Source organism: Mandrillus leucophaeus, unplaced genomic scaffold, assembly GCF_000951045.1.
Source record: "Mandrillus leucophaeus isolate KB7577 unplaced genomic scaffold, Mleu.le_1.0 Scaffold1049, whole genome shotgun sequence".
NCBI classification, from domain to species: Eukaryota; Metazoa; Chordata; class Mammalia; order Primates; family Cercopithecidae; genus Mandrillus; species Mandrillus leucophaeus.
In genome coordinates, this window is record NW_012098643.1 from 702933 (window position 1) to 727301 (window position 24369).

The 24369-nt window shown below is 42.5% G+C and overlaps 1 protein-coding gene across 1 annotated transcript; it reads left to right on the plus strand.

Annotated features, from left to right (window-relative positions):
• The first annotated feature begins 5970 nt into the window (after positions 1 to 5970).
• Positions 5971 to 11208, plus strand: CRNN (cornulin). The gene is made up of 4 exons (XM_011981085.1): positions 5971 to 6031; positions 8020 to 8170; positions 9334 to 10059; positions 10237 to 11208. The coding sequence occupies exons 2-4, from the start codon at positions 8033 to 8035 to the stop codon at positions 10858 to 10860; spliced, it is 1488 nt and encodes a 495-aa protein (XP_011836475.1). The 5' UTR covers positions 5971 to 6031; positions 8020 to 8032; the 3' UTR covers positions 10861 to 11208.
• Positions 11209 to 24369: the final 13161 nt, after the last annotated feature.

A 24369-nucleotide genomic window follows, 5' to 3' on the forward strand; every position in this document is an offset into this window, starting at 1 on the left:
CTATTAAATAAGAACTATATTTCCAGCCCCCCAAAGTAACTTCCCATTTAATGGCTTTCACCTTTGCAAGACTTTGATGTTCCCTTTTTACTCAGTTTGCTGAGAACACCTTGTCATCACCATTTAATCTTGGATACCAAAACTCCCTGGAAGGGATAGGTGCTTTGATTAATGGAGAAAGACTTAGGTAAAAACTGACCAACCCTAGTGGAGACCTGTACCAACAGGTTTGTAGTGTTAAAGCCAGCACAAATCCAGTCCATCCTGATTAGAGCTGCATTGGAGTTTTTTTTTTTTTTTACGAACTCGCTCCTGGGATCCCCTTTTGGCTTTGGATGTGGAGGTATCCCCTCTATCCCCATAAGCATAGGAATGAAGCCCAGGGGCTCTAAAGGGGTGGAAATATGGGGCCAGGCACGGTTTAAGTGACATAGCACCCAGTCCTTATGTTTTCTGGAGAAAGCTGTGCTCTCCTGAGAAATGGGCAATGCTTTCATATCAAGTCATTACACATTACCGCAAAACAGCCTTGTCCTCAAAAAGGGAGATGATCTAGAAAAGATGATAAAGCAAATAGACAACCAATGGTAATGATGGTAGAGTAAAATAGATGCTGTGAAATGTACCAACAAAAGAATATTTGGAGCAAGTGAATATGTTTGCAGAAGACTTCATCGGAGTGGGTTGATCTGGAAATATATTATGGAGGAAGTGCTATTGGAGCTGTTCTGAATGGATGGGGGGTCTTTGCATAGAGGAGATGGAGAGAAAGCATTCAAGGCCAGAAGAAGGGCTGCAGGAAGTCAAGAAGGCAGCAGGAGTTGGATCTTTGCAGGGAATAGTTGGCCCATACTTTGACCAGAGATTATGATAGGAATAAGGACACAGTGAGAAAATTAGTCTGTTTCCTTTACATTTAAGTTGATAAACTTTTGGCACCACCAGGAATTTGTAGGGTTCTGAGAAGGAGCAGAGGTGAAGTAGGAAAAGGAGCTCACTGCTCCTGCCATGATTTTTCTTCTTTTCCCCTTGGGAAAAAAAGAGCTTGGAACCTTCCAGTTTGCAGGTTCTAGGAGTTCTGCCTATGGATTGGACACCTATATCTAGGATATGCAGAGTCCCTACTAAATGGCAGATTCCAGTTCTTCTGGCGAAACCAAGGATACTAACAATCATGTTAGCCATGTGCCTGCTGCCTAGATCAGAACTCAGAGAAACTGCAGGGTCAACACAACCTGCCCGTTCAGGGATTAGGCCCAGATGTCCTGAGAGATACTCACTAAGCCACTGGAAACTGTGTCAACAGGTGTGTCTCCAATATCTGCCTAATCCTCCCTGGCATTTCCAGGGCAAAACTTGAGCATCTGGGCTTCCGGGATTTTCTGATCGGGGCTATGTGGAGTGGGTTTGAGAAAAGAGACTCCAAGTTAGGCAGAGAGAAAATAAGAAGGCCCAGAACTTCTCACTGTTCTTTTTTCCTCTAAGAACCATTCCCCCGCAACCCTGTATTTCAGTAAGGATACATGGGCAACGTGGACCCGCAAATTCTCTCATAACCTAAGCAACTCTAGAAAACAGCTCTCTGACTTTCAGATTCAGTTTTGTTCTTTTCTGAAGGTGAAGCCCAAGATCATGGAATTTTCTCATCTAATACTTTTTGAGAGAGATGTGAGTGGCCACCCTGTAGCCATTCATTGTCCCATATTACCGCTGTGTGCTCCTGGGTGAAGGTGAAGATATCTGGTGAGCAGCATTCTTTAAGGGTTGGGTTTTTGGCTGCCTTTGTAATGGCAGAAATTTAAAGGCAGCCATGTCAGGATTAACAGTTACCTGCCACCTGACCCAAGAGGACCCAGGTAGCTTACCATGTTGTCTCCCTGTCCCCTTCATCCACCAGCCAACCAGGACCTGACAGCAGACGTTGATGAAGCTGCACTGGAAGAGACATTTCATTAGACAGATGGAGTTTAACCTGCTGAGCAGTCTGCTTCGGCCTCCGTGTGTGTGTGTGGAGGGGGCGAGGTGGGGGGTGGTAAGTACAGTTTCCCTGTTGGGGGAAGTCAGGAGATAATGATCATGATGTAGGACTGGAGGGAACCCAAAGAAAAGCACCACCTCCATGAAAGCCCAGCTGTTCTCCTGGGCTGAACTTACAGATGCTTTTGCCAAACATTCTGGATTTTGTCACTGAACAAGGGGGAAGGTGGAAGGAGGAGAAGTGTCAGTATGAAGAGAGACTATTTCCTTGGGCTTTGTCCCCAGCATCTCACAGGGCCTCTGGATTTGCGAACTTGCCCTATTTGTTACTCTGTGGTCCCACAGCTAGTTCACGTAGTGGTTAAGCTGGAACACACCATGTTAAGCTGGGTTTAAGTCAAAGGGAATTTCCCAGACTTCAGGTAAGAAACTTCAGCCAAGATGCAAAGCAGAGTGATTAAGATGCTGGGCTCCGAAGTTGAACAGGTTTGGGTTCAAATCCTGCCTTTGCCGTTTATTTTCTGTCTTTAGAAAATTAAGTTAGTTAATGATAATTTCTTCATCCATGAAATTGGGATAATATCTTTGCTACCATAGGGTTGTTGTGAGAGTTAAATAAAAAGATATGTGTAAGCTTTTAGCACAGTGTCTGTACATAGTAGGCACTTAGCAAATAAAATAAAGTAAAATAAAACTAGCAAACCAAAACAAGCATAGGTAGGGAGGTGTTGCTGACATAGACCCTGATCTCTCATATTCCTGAGCAGTGATTCTTTACCCAAGACCTTGTGGTATTTGACAATATTTTTTATTTAACATTCTAAAAATTTCTACTTTTCATTTTAAAATAACTGTTTTTGGTGTGTAGGGCCTGTTTGCCCAATTGGGCTGGTTTTCTGGAAAGCAATCTTAATTTGTAGCCCACTAAGTGTAGCAAATACTGCTTGTATCTTGTAGAAATAAATCAAGTAGAGGTCAGCAACACAATGTTGAGTAAGTGTATAAGAAGGAATCAAAGTGCAAAACCGGGTTTTCATTGCTGAGTTTCTGATCCAGCACCTGGTCTCACTGTCCTCCAGCATACCCGTAAAATGTAACTACTAAATAGAGTCACTAGTGTCAATTTAAATAATAACCATAGAGAGGCTCTCTTAAAAAAAAAAGTTATTTATTTGAGAATAGGGCATGGCAATGGGAATACATGTGCCATAGTAAACTATGTGCATATTCAGGGAGGTAAAGGAAAACAAAAGTTCAGGAAAAATGATAAAAATTACATAATTGTATTGAAATGCATATTCTTGGCTACAAAGATCAATAACAATGGTGTTGCTAGTATGACATTGGACAGGGAGTTGCTGGGCAGATGTCCTCACAGAAGCATTTGTTGTGTAAGGCTATTATGGCCTTGTGGTTTTTGCAGTCTTTTGTGACAGTTTTGTTATCAGGTGTACAAGCATGAGAACTCTCTCTTCGCAGCCTTCCCTAGCTCTATATTTGTCAAGGATTTTTTTGAAGACAAATGACTCCATTTTGATTCTGACAACTTGCACACTAACTTATAACATCTCCTCACAAACTTTACAAACTAAGAAACTTGCACACTCAATTACAGGCTCAGTCCCAATCTCTGCCAACTCACCTCCCCCAGCCCCACCTGCACACTTCAACCCACCTCCACTGGCCCAACACCCACATACAGTTCTTTAACCTCCACTTCTATGGTACCCCAGCTCCCCATAGCTCAGTCCTGCCCCAGGCACATGTAAAGACCTATTAGGCTTTGGAGGCAGGCAGACCTAAGTTCAAATTTAGGTCTAACTTCCTAGGTATGTGACCTTGAGTAGTTTACTTAAGTTTACTTACTTATTCTCTGTGCCTTGATTTCTCCGTCTATAAACTGGGTTAATAATATCTACCCCACATTCATCTTCTAGATACAACCTCTGGCTTGTTACTGCCCTAACTTTCCCTCAGTTCCCAAACATTTCTGGAAGTTCTAAGCCCCTTCAGAAAAAGTTCAAACACCACCCACAGAAGAAGGTCTAATCGGCTCTCCCTCTCGTTCTCCAACTTCACCCTTTCACACTGGCCTTCTTCTAACTGTGACCAGCTAGAAGCAACCTCAGCCCCATCTTGTTCCCAAAGGTTGGGGCCCCTACTCTGCTTTTCCCTGACCAACATGCCTATCCCACCTTCACCCCAGGACTGGAGCCAACCCATCCCCATGTAGATAGATCTTTCCAAACACAAAGCCTGCATCCTGCCCTCCTGCAGTCTGGAGCTCCCCAGTGCTCTGTGCCCTGAGGGGATGTGCTGGAGGCTGTGCTGTTGCTACAGGGCTGCCCTCAATACACCAGTCTCTGCAACCAAGGCCCTTACCATGCCTTTCCAGCCTGTTTTTCCCTTTCCTGACTGCTGCATGCTGATCTATAAGTGAGGATGGTAAAGATGGTTTTCCCTTCCAGAGTCACTCAGGAAGCTATACAGTATATATTATCTGCAAAGTGCCACTCAAGAGCCCTCTTTGGGACTTGGCTTCAGAGCTCAGAAAACTTCCTCCTCAGGAATGGTTCTTCATGCATTGAGGATACGTGTGATGTTTATAAAGTACCAAAACTCAATGAGAGAAGAATAAACGGCAGCATGGTGCAACAGAGAACACGGGCCTGGAGTCTGAGGGGCTCTAGTCCAGCACCGTCTCTTCTTCCCTGAGTGGCTACTTCTTTGAGGATTTCTCAGTGTTCTCATTATGAATTGGGCTTAGCCATACCACCTCAGGGGATTACTAGGGAGATCAAATAAGATGAGATGGTAATGAAAATGAACTAAAATCAAATGAAATGAAATGGCAATTACCATTATCATTAACCTCTTGGGGACTTTCCCCTGGGATGGCCAGGCTATAGACTTCATGAGAGTTGAAACTTCTGACATTGTATTCAACACTCTATTCCTAGGGCCTTAGCCCTCTGCCTGAAATGGAGCAAGCTTTTCACAAATATTTGCTGATTAGCCGCCCGTTGAGTTTCCTGTCCTTGCAATGAGGAGTTTGCACACGATCATGGTAAGCCTTTTTTCTCACCAGCTACAAAATGCTACCTACCCATAGCATGCGGTAGGGAAGGTATTAACTTTTTTTGTTTTAATTTAAAAATGAGACCCAACTTTAAAAAGATGAAACTGGCTTTCTTGTGTCTCATACACTAGGTGTGAAAGGCACTTGCAAAACAAGAATTCAAAAAATGTTCTAAGTAATAGCAGTTCTGAGTAACATCACCACAAAAACATGTGTGGTCTCTCAAAGTGGCTACTTCGTAAAAGTTAACCTCAATAGATATATTCTTGAACATTTATATTAAAAAAGGAAAAAGTGGCTGGGCACGGTAGCTCACGCCTGTAATCTCAGCACTTTGGAGACAGAGGCAGGTGAATCACAAGGTCAGGAGTTCGAGACCAGCTTGGTCAACATGGTGAAACCCTGTCTCTACTAAAAATACAAAAATTAGCCGGGCATGGTGGCTCACATCTGTAATTCCGGCTACTCAGGAGGCTGAGGCAGAGAATTACTTGAACCTGGGAGGTGGAGGTTGCAGTGAGCCGAGATCGCACCACTACACTCCACCTGGGCGAGAGGACTCCATCTCAAAAACAAAAAAAAAGTGGGGTGGAGGGAAGAGTCCCATGACTTTGTAGGCTCATGGAGACAAAGAATGTTCACCAGGACCCCAGCCTGTACCAAGCACTGCTGAGCCCATCACAATGGAAAGAAGCTTTCCTGTCAAGAGGACTCAGCTACAGAAGGCACCAAATGTGGTGGGAGGGGCCTGCTAATTAGACCAAGGCAGTCACACATCAGCAGGTAAAACAGAGACAAGAGGAGGTGGGGCTGGGCTGGGCTGAATCTTGGATGAATCAAGTCTTCCCATAGGGCAGGATATCCTGTCTAAAACAAGAGCCTTGGTTAAAACCCCTATAAAAGGTTCTCATCACACTGACCTGGTACTCCTCACACTACTTAACAGCCACTTGTTTCATCCCACCTGGGCATTAGGTAAGTCCCCTCATAAGAAACCTCTTTCTCATTCTCAGTGTCTTGGGGATCTGAGCTCATAAAACTGAGGCTGTCAGGTATGGGCTATGCGTCCTTCAGATCTAGCTGTGGGCATTGGGCAAACCAACGCTAACGTTGGGAAACATGCTCTCCTAAAGCAATCCAACTTTCTCTTCCTCCCTGAGGCTGGCCTGGCATCAGCTCCTGTCACTGGGAAACTGTGTGGGCAGCTGCTATGGGGCCACCCATGGGCCTTCCTGGATCAGCAAAGGTTTCTTGTTTCTAAGGTTCTGGAAGCTTCTTTGCAGTGCTGAGAGTCTGTGGGATCAGAATCAGTTTACTTATACCAACCTAGAACAATAAGATCAAACTGTGTCATGAATGAAGGAGCTTACATGATTCCCCTCTCCTACACCAGGATGATATTTAGGCAAAATATTTGTAGATTTATTCTAAGGAATCTAAAATGTAACTAAAACGTCATCTTACTATTTTTATTATCTAAAGTTCAGTGGTTAAGGTTGGCTACATGGTTATAAAAAAAGAAAGATATTTTTCATCTATGTTGAGGAAAAATATTCCCAGTTTTTTACCTTGATGAAAAGTTTGCCTGAAATTGTTGGTTATCAGATCCGAGAAAGGGTTTCTCCTGAACAACCCACTTTTTGCTGTAACCTACTGAGTCCTCATGGCCACACTGATCTGCTTTTTCTAGAACTCAAGTCTCCTTCCTTCCTTTTTTCTCTTTCTTCTCCTACCTATATCTGCCTCGTCCCATACTCGCTTTGGGTTTCCAGTTGCTGTATGCTGCATCTCTCCTTGCATTTGAGACTTGTCATCTTTGATACCATCTCCTTTGGGTCTCTCCAAGGCTTCTGCTTAATGAATGTTCAAGTTTCTTTTCCTCTTGTTCATGCAGCCAAACCCAGGCCCCACCTCAACCTACCTCCAGACTTCTGGCTAATGAAAAAGAAAAGCTTTCCCTTTGATTAAGAAGCAACTCGTAGGTCACCAGAAATCTGGGCCTAATGGAGCCACATGCCTGTTGGGCAAGCTGACTTTTCTGATAAGTCCCAAGGCTGTGGACAGAAGTGACAGTCAGAGAAACTTGGGCCTTCAGAACTGGAAGGCCTCCCACCCAAAGAAGGTTCCCCCTCCTGAGCATTCCCAGCAGGTGGTAGCCCAGCTTCTTCCCACTTTCCCAGAAAAAAAAAAAAAACAAGAAAGGAGGGCTGTGTCCCTGGAATTCCTGCTTGACTCCCATCCAACACAGGGGTTGACTGACATGTGTATTTACTTCCTCTCTTGGTGTTCCCAGTGGGACCCTAACACCTTGTGATGAGCAAATAAATCCTGTCCACAGGGTACATTCTAGAAAGCCCATTGCATTTGGCTTAAGGAGAGATGGATTCTAGGATTTCTTTGCTCCTTAAAAATTGTATGGCTTAACTTCTCTGAGCCTGTTTCCTCACCTATTAAAAAAAGTGGAAATAATAAGGATTAGAGGAGATGATGCACAGGCAAGTGCCTTGTGAGCAGTAGAGTGATTATATAAGTGTACAAAAATTATATGTGTGTATATGTGTATAATAGCATAATAATTATATTTAATAAGGAGCACTTAATATAAGCCAGGCATCTGCCAAATGCTTTTTATGAATTATGTCTTTAAATCTTCACAATAATCCTATAGAGTACTAATATCACCTTCATTTACAATGAGTAAACTGAGGCATTGAGAGGCAAAGCAACTTGTCCCAGCTCACACCATATGTGGGTGATGGGGCCAGCATTTAATTGTGACTCAGGAACCTGCCTCCATCCTGTGTGTTCCTCCTTCCCACACATAAGATGTATTACATAGGAAAGGACAAAGGAAGACCAAAAACAGCTGAACATGCAAGGAAAGACCTAGCAGCAGACGTGCTCTAAAGGAAACAGCTGAGTTTGATTATGGAGCCTCCAAGGGGATTTTTCATCTTGTCCAGGTTGACTTCAAAGATGCCTCAGTTACTGAGACACATTAATGGGATCATCGAGGCCTTCAGGCGCTACGCAAGGACGGAGGGCAGCTGCACAGCGCTCACCCGAGGGGAGCTGAAAAGACTCTTGGAGCAAGAGTTTGCCGATGTGATTGTGGTACGGTGTGCTGAACTGGGTGGAGAAGGGACATAGCAGGAAAGTGAAACCTTGTTTGCCTGCAGAGGCCTTGCCTGGGGAATTTGAGGAGGCAGCAGATAAACCCAGGCCTGCCAGGACAGATGGCAACTGTGCAGGCAGAATAAAAGGTGAAAGAACCAGAGACGGTCATGGGAGTTGGCAAGTCCTGGCTCTTTAGATTAAAACCTTGGTTTTAATTAATTCTAACTTAAAGACAAGGTAAAGGGGCTCTAAAAGAACAACTCAGAGAGGAGCATAGCCTTGGAATATTTCAAAATGAAAATAATTGCTGCTTTCTGCTGCCTCTTAAATTTGATATCGTAAATATTTCCCACGTCTATCTGAAATGTAATCATCCATTCATAGGCATTCATTAGAAGCATAGCTCTGGGCTTGCACAAAGCAGTTACTCAAAAATATTAGCAGACTGATCACATGAGAAACGAAATTTTGAAGAGCAGGTTGTTAAAAGCTAGTGGGAGACTTCGGGGCCCCACCCCTCCTGACAAACCGGAATCAAGGCCTGATGCACTTTCCTGTCTTTGGTTTGCATCTAAAGCAACTGGAATGATGATGGCCTTGGGGACAAGGATGTATGGGCACAGAAGTATGCTGCGTCCACATGCTCAGGGCAGCCCTGTAGGCCCACTGCATCCCTCCCTCTTTATCGTGGGAAAACATCTGGGCCTCAGTGAGGAGAGCACAGAATTCCCATGGGGCTGTGTTCCCAACCTGCTGCTCTTTGTGCTGGGCCTGCTGAAGAGACTAAGGCCTCAGTGCCAGGGGCAAGATGCCAGGGGCAAGATGCCAGGGGCAGCTCAGACAGTCAACCTGAGAGCCCAAAAAGTTGCATTGTGAATTCAATAATTTATTAACTCTTCAATAAACCTTTATCTAATTTTCCTGCAGCGCAGAAATTGTGCCAAATAGAGGCTACAAAACAAAAGACGCTCCCTATACTTGAGGGAGAGAGACAGGACTAAAAAAATAAAAAATAAAGGCAACTAAGTCTTGCTGCTGCTGTAGCCGTACGTGTGTGGAGTGTGGGGTCTGTGGCAGGGGAAGCTGGCAGCAGCGTGGAAGGGGCCTGCCCACGTCCTCCTCAGGGGAGGGCTGCTGACTCCACCTCATCTTCTCCTCAGAAACCCCACGATCCAGCCACTGTGGACGAGGTCCTGCGTCTGCTGGATGAAGACGACACAGGGACTGTGGAATTCAAGGAATTCCTGGTCTTGGTGTTTAAAGTCGCCCAGGCCTGTTTCAAGACACTGAGCGAGAGTCCTGAGGGAGCCTGCAGCTCTCAAGAGTCTGGAAGCTTCCATTCTGGGGCCTGGCAGGAGCTGAGTGAAGGACAGAGAAGTGGCACTGAAGTGGGAAGGGCAGGGAAAGGGCAGCATTATGAGGGGAGCAGCCATGGACAGAGCAAGCAGCCTTCCAGAGGGCAGAGCAGGCCTGGGGCTCAGACCCAGGGTCAGGCCACTGGCTCTGCGTGGGTCAGCAGCTATGACAGGCAAGCTGAGTCCCAGAGCCAGGAGAGAACAAGTCCGCAGATACAACGCTCTGGGCACACAGAGCAGACCCAGAGAGCTGGAGAAGGCAAGAGGCATCAGACCACACAGATGAGGCCAGAGAGACAGCCACAGACCAGGGAACAGGACAGAGCCCACCAGACCAGTGAGACTGTGACTGGATCTGGAACTCAGACCCAGGCAGGTGCCACCCAGACTGTGGAGCAGGACAGCAGCCACCAGACAGGAAGAACCAGCAGCCAGACACAGGAGGCCACCAATGACCAGAACAGAGGGATTGAGATCCATGGTCAAGGCAGGAGCCAGGCCAGCCAGGCTGTAACAGGAGGACATGCTCAGGCACAGGCAGGATCACACACCCAGACGCCCACCCAGATTGTGGAGCAGGACAGCAGCCACCAGACAGGAAGCACCAGCACCCAGACACAGGGGTCCACCAATGGCCAGAACAGTGGGACTGAGATCCACGGTCAAGGCAGGAGCCAGACCAGCCAGGCTGTGACAGGACATGCTCAGATACAGGCAGGGACACACACCCAGACACCCACCCAGACCGTGGAGCAGGACAGCAGCCACCAGACAGAAAGCACCAGCACCCAGACACAGGGGTCCACCAATGACCAGAACAGAGGGACTGAGATCCAAGGTCAAGGCGGGAGCCAGACCAGCCAGGCTGTGGCAGGAGGACATGCTCAGACACAGGCAGGGTCACACACCCAGACTGTGGAGCAGGATAGAAGCCAAACTGTAAGCCACGGAGGGGCTGGAGAACAGGGACAGACCCAGACGCAGCCAGGTAGTGGTCAAAAATGGACACAAGTGAGCAACCCTGAGGCAGGAGAGACAGTACCAGGAGGACAGGCCCAGACTGGGGCAAGCACTGAGTCAGGAAGGCAGGAGTGGAGCAGCACTCACCCAAGGCACAATGTGACAGAAGGGCAGGGAGACATACAGCCCACTGTGGTTGGTGAGGAATGGGTTGATGACCACTCAAGGGAGACAGCAATCTTCAGGCTGGACCAGGGCAACTTGCATACCAGTGTTTCCTCAGCACAGGGCCAGGATGCAGCCCAGCCAGAAGAGAAGCAAGGCATCACAGCTAGGGAGCTGTATTCCTACTTGAGAAGCAACAAGCCATGACTCCCTCAACTCCAATGTCCAGTACTGGAAGAAGACAGCTGAAGAGAGTTTGGCTTGTCCTGCATGACCAGTCCAGTGGGCAAATCCCTGGACATCAACTCTTTATTACACAGCTTCCCTTTTAGGTCTTTCTCAATGAGATCATTTCTGCAAGGAGCTTTCTATCCTAAACTCCTCTCTTACCTGCTTTGCAGTGCAGACCCTCTCAGGAGCAGGAAGACGCAGAGCAAGTCACCCCTTTGTACTGAATTGTCCTCATCTTGTGGGGGTTTCAGGACTATTTTTATCTCTGACATCTGTCTATTGCCCAATCTACCCTAATGCATCAATAAAACCTTACGCAACTGGCCTCTGTGTCTCATTCAATCACCTTCTGTTGACATTACAGGCCAAGGGCTGTAGAGTTATGAGATGATGAACTGGACATAGTCCCTACCTTTGAAGAGCAACTAGTTGAGAAGATATTATATGAGATTCCTGCTATATATCATATTTAATACTTGGCAGAGATGGACCAGCTAAGGTTTCGTAGAAAAGGTGCTTTCTTTATGATGGCCCTGAAAGGACAATTAGTATTAGATAGGCAAAATTCTTCTTGGTCTTTCACTACCTCTAATTCTGTAGTGTTAAACCTCTATTTACCTGTAAGGTCACACAGGAAAGCTGATTTAAGATTACCAAGAAATGGAAGAAGGTTCCCAGTGACTGTGAAAGGAAAGAGCGAGAAGGCTTGTGTTACCAGGTACTAAGCCAGGGGCCAGAATTTTGTGCTTCCCTTCCTACCTCCCCGTCATTGTCAGCTCTGACCTCTCATGATGTCTCACCCACCAGATATAAACCATGTTAAGGGGTAGAGACTATCAATTCTGGTTTATTATAAGAGTGACCAGAAGAACAGTTTTTAAAATAAAGATTTATAGGGCAGGCACAGTGGCTCACACCTGTAATCCCAGCACTTTGGGAGACCGAGGTGGGCGGATCACCTGAGGCCAGAAGTTCAAGACCAGCCTGGCCAACATGGTGAAACCCTGTCTCTACTAAAAATACAAAAATTAGCCAAGCATGGTGGTGGGTGCCTATAGTCCTAGCTACTCAGGAGGCTGAGGCAGGAGAATCTCCTGAACCCCAGAGGTGGAGGTTGTAGTGAGCCGAGATCGCACCACTGCACTCCAGCCTGGGCAATGGAGCAAGACTCCATCTCAAAAAAAAAAAAGGATGTATAAACCTAACCCTACAGATGCTGGTTCTGAAGTTTGGAGCGAATTAATATTGTTTAGAAATTTACTGGGGGTCTTGTGCTTTTGTCAGTAGAGAAGACTAGATACTCTGAAAGATTTCCCAAGACAAAATAACTAGATCCTGCGTAAAGCATTTTTTCCACTGCATTATTGGTTTACAGGAGGTAAGGGAAATCGCTAAGGAAAAAACAAAATGTGGAATAAACAACAGCCAAACAAAAACAAAATGTAGGCTAAATAACAACCTCCAAAGACGTCCACGACCTAATCTCGGAAACCTGTGAATATGTCACCTTATATGGCAAAATGGGACTTCACAGATGTGATTTAGTTAGGAATCTTGAGATAGGACAGGATGGGGTTATTCTGGATTATCTGGGTGAGTCCAATATAATCACAAGGTTCCTTACGAGAGTGAGATAAGAGGATCAAAGTCAATAAAAGGAAGTGTGGTGATGAAACCGGTGGCTGTGGCCATGTGCTATGAGCCAAAGAATGTGTGGAGAATAGAATCTGGAAAAGGCAGGACATTTTCTTCTAGAGCCTTCAAAAGTAACATAGCTCTTCTGCCACCTCGATTTTAGACTCCTGACCTTCAGGGCTGTAAGAGAATAAAATTTTTGTCATTTTAAGGCATTAAGTTTATGGTAAACTGTTACAGGAGTGATAGAAAACTAATATACCAAACAAAAATCTAGAGCTGGAGCCAGAGTAGTAAAGGGTAAATGTGTGAAAGGCAAGGTTGTTCTTCTGAGGACAAGTTGATTTTATATCGATTCACATTGGCTTGTAAGTACAAAGGCCAAAGAAAAACAGCAAAGAAAATGCAAAGAGTCAGGGAATATTGCTCCCATAAGCCCGTTCTGGGGAATCTACTAGAGAATCAGCACACATACCTACACACTAAACCCTGAATCATAGAACTGTTTGGCATACAATCTGATGATGCACATTTAAATATATTTCACTGTAGAACTAAGACTACATAATATGGATAAAGGTGACAGAATAGCATTCCATGTTATATGCACTGAAAATTTAAATACAATACAGCTAACAAAAAAATGAAGGGAGAAAGAGAAAGCATACAGAAAGTAGAATGAGGTCCCTGATTGTCTTAATATAAGCATAGGCTTACAAGGAAAAACTGGGAGTAAAAGGATATCACTTCACATTAGATACTGAGGAAAGAAGAAGGAAGGTAAGGTGAAAATTTCTAGAAAATTTTATTATTACTTAGAGTAGGAGGTGAATATGCCACTTATTAAAGTGAAGGGGGAATACAGAATACATATTACATAAAGATATACTATAAGATGACAACACAAATACGAACCTTCCTCAACACCAAAAGACATTCTAGAAAAAAGCAAATAACACAGACAACAGAGTGGATGATGTTATTTATGTAAAAGATATATATTTTCATAAATAGGATACAAAAGAGTGTGATAGACTGAGGTCAAACATATTTATAATAATAATGTCAAGAGCTTAACTCACTACTAGATGAACAAGTTGGCTTATTAGCTCTATACAAGTCTATGCTCCTTACAGGAGGTATGCAAATCAAAGAGAGTCAGAAAACAATTTGTAAATGAGGTGGTTGAGTTAATATATATCAGGAAAATGCAGGTTAAAACAAAATTTAGAAATCTGGAGTCATGATGTTGATCCCGGATTAGATCAAAAAGCATTAAATAAGACTAAGAAGGATGCTTTAAAATGCTAAATGCTATAATTTCACAATGAAGATGTAATGGTTTTTAGTATCTATGCATTCAATAATGTAGCACAACTCTGATGATGCAGAAACTATAAGAGATACAAGGAAAAACTTAAAGAAAATAACATAGTAATAATAGGGCACTTTAATCACCTCTCTCAGCTCAAGACAGTAAGTGTAGAGAAGAAACAGTGCATTCAATAAAATACAAAGAACTCTACAGATGTATAGTCCAGCAATGTATTAACCTAACAAGAAAAGACTATACCTTCTACACATGAAATATTCAATATCAGGTCACAAAGAAAACTTCAACGCATTACTCAAAACTAGAAATAGGCCCAGGTGTCGTGGCTCATGCCTGTAATCCCAGCACTTTGGGAGGCTGAGGCAGACAGACTGTTTGAGCTCAGGAGTTCAAGACCAGCCTGGGCAACATAATGAGATCCCATTTCAACAAAAAGAAAAATACAAAAACTATCTGGGCATGGTGGCACACGCCTGTAGTCCCAGATACTCAGGAGGCTAAGGAAGGAGGATCACTTGATCCCAGGAGGCAGAGGTTGCAGTGAGCTGAGATTGTGCCACTGCATTCCAGCCTAGATGACAGACAGAGACCCTGTCTCAATAATAATAATAATAATAATAATAGAATTATTTATTTATTGCTTTTTCTTTTCTTTCTTTTCTTCCTTCCTTTCTTTCTCTCTCTTCCTTCCTTCCTTTCTCTCTTTCTTTCTTTCTTTCTCTCTCTCTCTTTCTGCCTCTCTCTTGCTCTCTCTCTTCTTCTCTCTCTCTCTCTCTTTCTTTTCGAGACAGGGTCTCACTCTGTCACCCAGGCTGGAGTGCAGTGGCATGATCTCAGCTCACTGCTGCCTCCAGCTCCCAGGTTCAAGCAATTCTCCTGCCTCAGCCTCCCGAGTAGCTGGGATTACAGGCCCTTGCCACCATACCTGGCTAATTTGTATTTTTTGTAGAGGGGCGTTTTTGTCATGTTTCCCAGGCTGGTCTCAAACTCCTGAGCTCAAGTGATCCACCTTCCTGAGCCTCCCAAAGTGCTGGGATTACAGGCATGAACCATTGTCCCTGGTCACAAATATCATCCTTAAAGGAACATGTAATAGTGATGGCTTTTGCCAAACTTGTGTTGTTGTTGTTGTCTTTGGAAATTAACAATATATATGTAAACACACACACACATTATTTTAAAACTCTTGAATAAAAGGAACTGAATGTAAAATGAAATTGTAGAATTTTTGGAAAATGATAATTAAACTAGACATATAAGGATCTGTAGAACACAGCTACATGAATTCGCCATAAAAAATAATAAAAGTATAAGTTAACAACTAAAACAGAAAAGCTGTCAACAAGTAAATAAGTAAGTAAATGAATAAATAATCCCCCCCCTTTTTTTTTTTTAGGAATCAACGTGTAGAAAAACCAACCTAATTTTGAAAAGAGTGAAAAAGGTGGGGTAAGAAGGCACAAACACACAAAATAAGAAATAAGAATAGGCAAAAGATACAAACAGATAGCTCACAAAATATACAAATGATGCTTAAATATATGAAAAGATGCTAAAGTTGTTTGTAATAAGAAGCATAAACCAAAAGTATACTGAGATATGATTCTCACTATCAGCCTGACAAAAATTTGCAAGTTTGAGAAGAGATGATGATGAGGCTGGGGAGAAGCAAGCATTTTCACACCTTCTGGTGGGAATGCAAAATGAGACAGCCTCAATGGAGAGAAATTTGGTACAATTCAGCAATACTACATGTGCGTGTCTTGTTCCTGCTGTTTCTTTGGTGTCTGAAGTAGTGCCTAGCATTCAATAATTATTTGTTAAAGGAATTGGATGTCCTAATCTTTCCTGTCACATACATAAATTAACATAATCCCTACACAGACATGTGACTATGGAAACATAGACATAATCAAGCTCATAGCAAATAACAAAATGGAGTTTCTTTAGTGTTGTCAAAAAGCTATGCAGTTAGAAAGAAAGAGGCAGAGATAGGACTAAACCCAGGTCCTCGGACTGTCAACTCAGTGTCAAGTCAAACCTCACAGAGAAGAAAGGGCACCAGAGTGTATGAAGATCCATCCAAAGGGGCTGGGGAGGAAGCCATAGAAAGTGGTCCTTCCACTTCTCACCTCCAGCCTTAACAGGAAGTCTGGCCATGAAAATATGGAGAAGACACCATCTCAGCATCCATGTTCCGAGGACCTTGCAGGAATAGGAAGGTTATGAGTGACCATTCCTTTCAACAGTTAGGGTTTGGCAAATGTGTCTATGACTCAGAAAGGATGTTCTCTCAAAGCAGTTCAGAGCCCAGAGGCCTAAGAGAGGGGCCCTAAACCCCTGTGACCATAAGGCATTCACGTAACATTCAAGGCAACTAGGCTGCTCCATCTCAGGCCCACGCCCTCCGTCTCCTGTAGGGACTTACCGCCCATCCTTGACTTTTAAAGTTTGCACATAGAGGCTTCTTTCAAAAAATGTGCATGCTATTTTAGAGACAAGAGGGAAAATTTGTGGAAAATACAGAGACTTGATGGGAATGAAGTATGTTTACACTTTCTGAGACAGACTCTATTTTTTTCAAAGGATAGAGAAATCATCCTTCCAAATCATATCAAACACATTGAAATGTACACACAGGCCACTTAAATACAATTTTTGCCGAAAATTTTTTGAAAAAAAATTTTATAGTTTTGTTTTTGGAATTAGGACATAAGTTGTACCTTTGCCTCATTTTAGCTATGACTTCTTTGCAGTTGCAAAGAAGATTTTTGCAGTTGCAAAGAAGTCGCAAAGCACATTTTTGAAAATATATATATATTAAAATTGCTTAACAGGTAAGAATTTTTTATTAATACTAAATTTAACAATAAATGAGATTCACAAAGCTTTATATCTAGACATTTAAATTTAAATGTTTATAGATTTCCTTTGCACATTTATTTTGGATCTGACACACAGGTATACCTATGGAAAGACATCTATTTATTTTATTTTATTTTATTTTTGTAGACAAGAAAATCTTTTATTTTAAACCACAAATTGTCAGCAGGTGGTCATAACTATCCATGTTTTATTAAAATCACGTAAAACCTAGGTTCAAAAGCACCACTGATTATTGCTCTAGAAAAACTGCATGAAAAACTCAAATATGCACAGTAAAAACACCACAGTATACACAGTACTAAATTTTAAAGCTCGTGCGTGGAATGCTGAATCCATCTTACACACAGCTTCCAATATTCAACTGATATTTATTTTACTTGAGGATGATGGAAATTTCCAAAAAGCATGATTATGAGAGGGTAAAATGTTGATCCTTACATATTTTTGCATGCCAACTAGTAGAGTCCTAAAAAATTAACATTTAGAAAATAGTAGAAACAGTTTTTAAAAGTTGACCCAAGAGATACATAAAATTAACCCCAGTTTTTCATGGCAATTTATTCTCCCTGGTTAACTACAGATTCAGTTTTCTGTGCCTCTTCAGCTTTAGTTTCATCATTTTCAGATGGTGCAGTACCTTCCTTCCCAGCTTCCTGCTTTTCCTTTCTTCCCTTTAGCACCTCTGCTAACCTTTGCTCCAGTTTCTTTCTCAGCAGATGTTTTTCTTTGTTTGGGTGCAGGTTTTGGTGGAGGAGGTTTTACTGACCATCTGGGAGACCATCTTGTGGGCTCCTGTTTAGTTACTTTGGAGCCATCTTCGCCCTCTGTATTCTCTGAAGACTTTCTCTTCTGCATAGTGGCTATGTCAGTGCAGCAAAAAGTAAAGCAATGGGGTGGAACTGCTGGCGCTGCCTCTGGATGCTGCCTCTGCCACTGCAGCTGCTCATGCACAGGGCACAGCACAGCCCCTATCTATTTATGTTTGATTCAAATATTTTTGTTGGCTCTTGCAGAGCTCATAAGTCCCAGTCACATTGGATTGGTTGTAGTGTGTAAAATGGCCCTGTCCTCAGGGACACTCAGGGCTGAAGCCTCACTTCAAAGGCCCAGAAAACCTCTTTCACCAGGTAGCGTCCCAGTCTGCCTAGACGGCAAGTATACTGTGCTGCTGTCCCCTAGTGGCAGGTACGACTAATACCTGTAAAGGAGCTCCGGCAGTAACTGTGATTCTGCTGGAATGGGAAGGAAGATGACAGGAACGGGCTCAGTGGTATGGTCTTGGGCACAGCAGCACCCAGAGTAAGTGGCCCTGAACCCTCAGTAGTGAAGCTACCAGTAGTGAGAGCAGCCCCAGGCTGCTCTGAGCCATGGGGCTGAGTGTGTGTGTGTGTGTGTGTGTGTGTGTGTGTGTGTGTGTGTGTGTTTAAGGAGTGCCTTTCATGGAGCCACTCCTACTGGCAACTATCTTCCAAAAACTATATATCTACATCATTTCCAGGGCCTTGGCACACTGTGTGAGGATGTCCTGATTATCCCACCTAGGAAAGCACATTTCTGGAGCAGTCCCTACAGAGAGGCAGGGAGGTCAACATCCTGTGGCTCTCCCTCCTCAAGACAGAAAGTGATGGTCTGTGCACTTCTCCTAGGAGCCCTGAGACCAAGGCTATAGTCTGCTGTTGTCCTGGTTACTCACAGAAGGCTGTGGATTCAACTCTCAGGACTGATGTAGGCCACCACTCAGCTTTGTGTGGCACGTCCTCAGTGTTCCCCATTTATACATGAGCTACAAGTAATTAATAAATGATGGTTCCCCTGGCCACATCTTTAGAAAGTAAGCAGGGTTAGGGCTGGAATAAGCACCTCCTATTCTTACCTACTTCCATTTAATGGAGGGAAAAAAACTAAGAAACTAAAGCAGCCAAATGGCTTTGCCCCTAAGGTCTGCATGAGTGGTGAGAGGCTTACAGATCCACAAGACCCAGTTCTTTTAGAGGGGATGAGGGTGAGGGTGTGGGCCTGTTGGAACAGACAAGGCTAAACTTTCAAGGCAGCATCACCTCCTGTCCATCATGGCTGAAAGGTGCCTCTTGACCTTCTTCTCACAGCACTAAACACCCTCCAGGGGAGAGGCTCCCTGTTCCACGGTATTATCAGGTAGTTATGAGCCCATGGCTCTGGGTGAAATGCAGAGGAGACACTGGTTCCGGTTTATTTAGGGATTCTCTGGAAAAGAGCTGATACTACAAAGTGACAAAAAGAGAAATACATTTTGGAGTGGTGTCCTGGGTGCCAACATAGTAACACACACTTTTGGAATTCTCTGGTCTTCTGTTTGGAAAGGAAAAGTAAATCAGTTAGGTAACCAGATAGCCAGGTGATGTTCCAGACCCACAATTTTTGTGTTTGTTTTGGATGTTTTCCTTTTATTTTTAGTTGACACATAATAATTGTATGTATTTATGGGGTATAGAGTAATATTCTGATACATATATACAATATATAATGATCAAATTAGGGTAATTAGCATGTCCATCACCTCAAACAATTGTCATTTATTTGTGTTGGGAACATTCAAAATTCTCTCTTCTAGCTTTTAGAATGTAGACAATAAATGATCGTTGACTATATTCACCATACAATGCTATAGAACAAGGGTGCCCAAGTCCATGCCCTGTTAGGAAACAGGCCACACAGCAGGAGGTGAGCGGCCGGAGAGTGAGCATTACTGCCTGAGCTCCACCTCCTGTCGAACACTATTGTGAACTGCACATGCAAGGGATCTAGGTTGCATGACCCTTATGAGAAGCTAAGGCCTGATGATCTGAGGTGGAACAGTTTCATCCCAAAACCATCCCCTCAGCCCCTGGGGACCCTGGAAAAATTGTCTTCCACAAACCAGTCCCTGGAGCCAAAATGCTGGAGACAGCAGCTGTGGAACATTAGAATTCACTCCTCCTATCTAGTTGTAATTTTGTATCTGTTAAGCAACCTTTCCCAATCTTCCCCTCCCCTCTACTCTTTCCAGCCTCTAATGCCCCCAATTCTACTCTGTACTTCCTGGGGATCCATTTATTTTTACTCCTACATGCGAATAAGAACACGTGGTCTTTATCTTTCTGTGCCTGACATTTCACTTAATGTAATGTCCTCCAGGCTCATCCATGTTGCTGTGAATGACGGGATTTCATTCTCTTTTAGGCTAAATAGTATTTCATTTTGTATGTACACACATTGTCATTATCCATTCATTTGTTGATGGACATTTAGGTTGATTCCATCTCTTGGCTACTGTAAATAGTGTTGCAATAAACAAGCAGTTGCAGGTATCCCTTTGAGATACTGATTTCCTTCCCTTTAGATACATACCGGGTAGTGGGACTGCTGAATTATATGGTAGTTCTATTTTTAGTTTTTTGAGAAAAACTTCATACTGTTTTCCATAATGATTGTACTAATTTACATTCCCACCAACAGTGTATAAGAGTTCCCTTTTCTCCACATCCACACCAGCATGTGTTATTTTTTGTCTAATAGTCCTTTTAACCGGGGTAAAATGATATTTCATTGTGGTTTTGATTTTCATTTCCCTGATGACTAGTGATGTTGTGCATTTTTTCATATAGCTGTTAGCCATTTGTCTGTCTCCTTTTGAGGTATGTCTATTCAGAGTCTTTCCCCACTTTTAATAGGATTATTTGTTTGTTGTTGAGTTCCTTGTATGCTTTGGATATTAGTCCCTTGTCAGTGAATAGTTTGCAAATATTTTCTCCCCTTCTACAGATTGTCTCTTTACTCTTTTGTTTGCTTTGCTGTGGGGAAGCTTTTTCGTTTAATATAGTTCCATTTGCCTATTTTTGATTTAGTTGCTTGTGCTTTTGAAGTCTTAGTCATAAAATCTTTGCTCAGACCAATGTCCTGAAGTATTTTCCCTGTTTTGTTCCAGTAGTTCTATAGCTTTGAGTTTTATGTTTAAATCTTTAATCCAGTTTGAGTTGATTTTCATATATGGTAAAAGATAGGGGTCTAGTTTCAGTCTTCTGTAAATGGTTATCCAGGTTTCCCAGCACTATTTATGGAAGAGGGTGTCCTTTCCCTAGTGTATGTTCTTGGTAGCTTTACTGAAAAATCAACTGGCTGTAAATATGTAAACTTATCTCTGAGTTCACTGTTCCGTTCCATTGGTCTATGTCCGATCCAAGGTTTTTCTCAGGCTTTGTATAATTTTGTACTGAGCAAGCAGGAACTCAATCAATGTATGTTTTTAAATTTCCTAAATAAAGAAATACAAATCCTTTTTAAAGTAAGAAAAAATAGCCATGAACCATCATATATTTATCACAGAGAAATCAAAAAAGACACAAGCAAAGAGATTAATATTTTTAAAAACCAATACCAGAAATAACCACTGTTATTTAATTCCTCTAGACCCTCTTCTATATGCAAATTACCATACAGACATCTATATGAAAGTGTATGTCTATATGTGCAAATTTATATGTAAATTATATCTATAAATTGTATATCTATATGCAAAACATACACAATATATACCTTTTGCAAACTATATATGCATATACACCTATATACTATACAAATATGTACAGCTGTGGAATAGCTTCTACAGACTATTTTCAGTGATTTAGGGCAGCCCATGTTAGTAGAGTTTGGTGGATAGGACTGTGTGCTTGGGAGCCAGTTTACCTAAGTTCAAACCTCGGCCGTGTACCTTAGACGAGATGTGTCCTTGATCAAGGCACATACGTTAATTATCTCATCTCTAAAGTGGAGAAAATAATGGCATTTCCTCACAGGTAGTTGTGAGAATAGCTAAATCCATATATTTAAAAGTGCCTGACACATGGCAGGGTAAGCCTTCAACAAGTCTTTTTTTTTCCCTCCATCAACTTTCATTTCCTGGGGTACATGTGCAGGATGTGCAGGTTTGTTACACAGGTAAGCATGTGCCATGGTGATTTGCTGCACAAATCAACCTATCACCTAGGTGTTAAGCCCCAGCATCCATTAGTAATTCTTCCTGATGCTATCCCTCCCTGCTCTGCCAGACGCCAGTGAGTGTTGTTCCCCTCTATGTGTCCATGTGTTCTCATCAGTTCGCTCCCACTTGTAAGTGAGAACATGTAGTGTTTGACTTTCTGTTCCTGCATCAGTTTGCTGAGGATAATGGCTTCCTGCTCCATCCATGTCCCTGCAAAGGACGTGATCTCGTTCCTTCCTTCTTATGACTGCATAATCTTCCAGGGTGTTATGTACCACATTTTCTTTATCCAGTCTGTCAAAGAAACTGTCATCAGAGTGAACAGAAAGCCTACAGAGGGAGTGAAAAATTTTGCAATCTATCCATCTGACAAAAGTCTAATATCCGGAGTCTATGGGGAACTTAAACAAATTTACTAGAAGAAAACAAACAACCCCACTAAAAACTGGGCAAAGGACATGAACAGACACTTCTCAAAATAAGACATTCATGCAGCCAACAAACATGAAAACAGGATCAACATCACTGATCATTAGAGAAATGCAAATCAAAACCACAATGAGATACCAACCATCTCACTCCAGTCAGAATTGCAATTGTTAAAAAATCAAGAAACAACGGATGCTGGCGAGGTTGTGGAGAAAAAGGAATGCTTTTACACTGTTAGTGGGAGTGTAAATTAGTTCAAACATTGTGAAAGACAGTGTGGTGATTCCTCAAAGATCTAGAAGGAGAACTACCATTTGACCTAGCAATCCCATTACTGGGTATATACTCAAAGAAATATAAATCTTTCTGTTATGAAGATACACGCACTTGTTTGTTCATTGCAGCTCTATTCACAATAGCAAGGACATGGAATCAACCCAAATGCCCAATGGCGATAGACTGGATAAAGAAAATAAGTTTTAAGTGAAGCATTTTTAAGGCCATTTATAAAGCAAAGAATGTTTAAAGAAAGAGAAAAAGATACAAATGGTCCTAATCAGACAGACCCTTACCCAATATAGAAGATTCTCATGGGCTAAACTTTCATTCTATGAATATTATTGTGGCTTCCAGCAGGTGTTCTAGACCACGGCTTAACCTGGGGATTTCCATCTCAAAGAAAACCTAAGGACTAGGGCTAAATCTGTGTATTATTCTAAATGTACCAATGTAACACCAACACTCCCGCCTTCTCTCCCAAGCCCCTGTCCTGTCCATCAGCTTCTCACTGTTCCATTTCTTTCCCACTCAAGACTAAGCTGCTAGATAAGAGGATATGAAATCGATCTCTAATTGGTTTATTTTCCCACAGGATTCAGGCAGAGGAAGGGAGGGCATGTGTCATTGGAGAGGGCATAGTCAACCATTTCCAACTATTGCATCTGACTTAGAGAGGAACATTTAACAAACTAAAACAATTGGAGCCACATTGACAAGAAAAATCTTTTTTGTTGTTTTATGATACATTTCATCATGTATCATGACATACTCATCATTTAGGTTCTTTTTATTTTTATTTCAAGAGGAAGTCACTATCTGCAGAGGAAAATTCCCATATACGGGCTGAAATATACCTCGTTTTTCAACCCTAATCCCAAATGTAAATAATTACAAATAATAAAGAATGCTATGTTATATGCTGATTTGTATATTACTATGAATTTGTGAGCACCTAATTTGTGCTAACCATACTATAAAATGAACCAGACTTAGGCTCTAGCCTAAGGAGCTCTAGTCAAAGAGCTAGCATGAAGTTAATACATGAGAAATATATTGACATAAATAAGGAATCTTATCTCAGAGTGCAAAAACCCATGCCCTCTACCTGTGAACTCCCAAACTAATCTTAGCCTTTATTATATGGTTCCAGATGGCTCTATTACAGCCATCATCAATTCTTCAAATGACTTTTTGGGCCTCATTTTCAGGTGCAGAGAAATATATTTGTAAAGGAACTCTACTCTTCATGACCATAACCTCCCTCTCCCAAAACAACCTCTCTCATTTCATCAGGGATCTTTTCCCACTGCCTGCTACTCACAACAAACACATAGTTGCCCTCGTAAAACAGACAACTAAAATCCACTTCTATGTTCCATGATACACCAGCCAGGAACTCACTCTTCTAATTACCGTCAATTTCATGATAAGATTAAAAGCCATACCTACTATTGAAGTGTCTGTTTGTCTTATAAATAAATGTCGTAAAATTCAATTACACCACCTTACCCACAATCAATAAAAAATTAAGTCACACCTTCACGTAACAAAGGGCTTTGTTAATCTCAAAATTAAACAGCAATGCAGGAATGTGTGGTAAGCCACAGACATTTTTTTTCAAGCTATGACCTGATCTTTCTCACTTAACTGGTTCTGGCATTCTGCCTCTCCTCTAGGGTTTTGCTATCAGATTAATCTGTTGATTTCTGTGCTCTACATACTTACATAAGCACCTATGTGGATGTGGGCCTGCAGGTGGCTCTGCTGTTATTTGTGGTATCTGTTGAAACCAATCAGTTTATCCAGTTTGGTGGCATGCCACAAGTGCTAAGCTCACACTTCTTCAGAGGAAAATTTGGCCATCAAATGGAGGCACTTCAAAGAGAATAAAATACCTAGGAATCCAACTTACAAGGGATGTAAAGGA

What these genes read in the sequence shown, in the direction of transcription:
- CRNN (XM_011981085.1), top strand. Translation starts at nt 8,033, where the DNA reads ATGCCTCAGTTACTGAGACACATTAATGGGATCATCGAGGCCTTCAGG. An exon ending in AGTTTGCCGATGTGATTGTG is followed by an intron (nt 8,171 to 9,333) that starts GTACGGTGTGCT and finishes TCTTCTCCTCAG; the next exon opens with AAACCCCACGATCCAGCCAC. An exon ending in TAACAGGAGGACATGCTCAG is followed by an intron (nt 10,060 to 10,236) that starts GCACAGGCAGGA and finishes GGACATGCTCAG; the next exon opens with ATACAGGCAGGGACACACAC.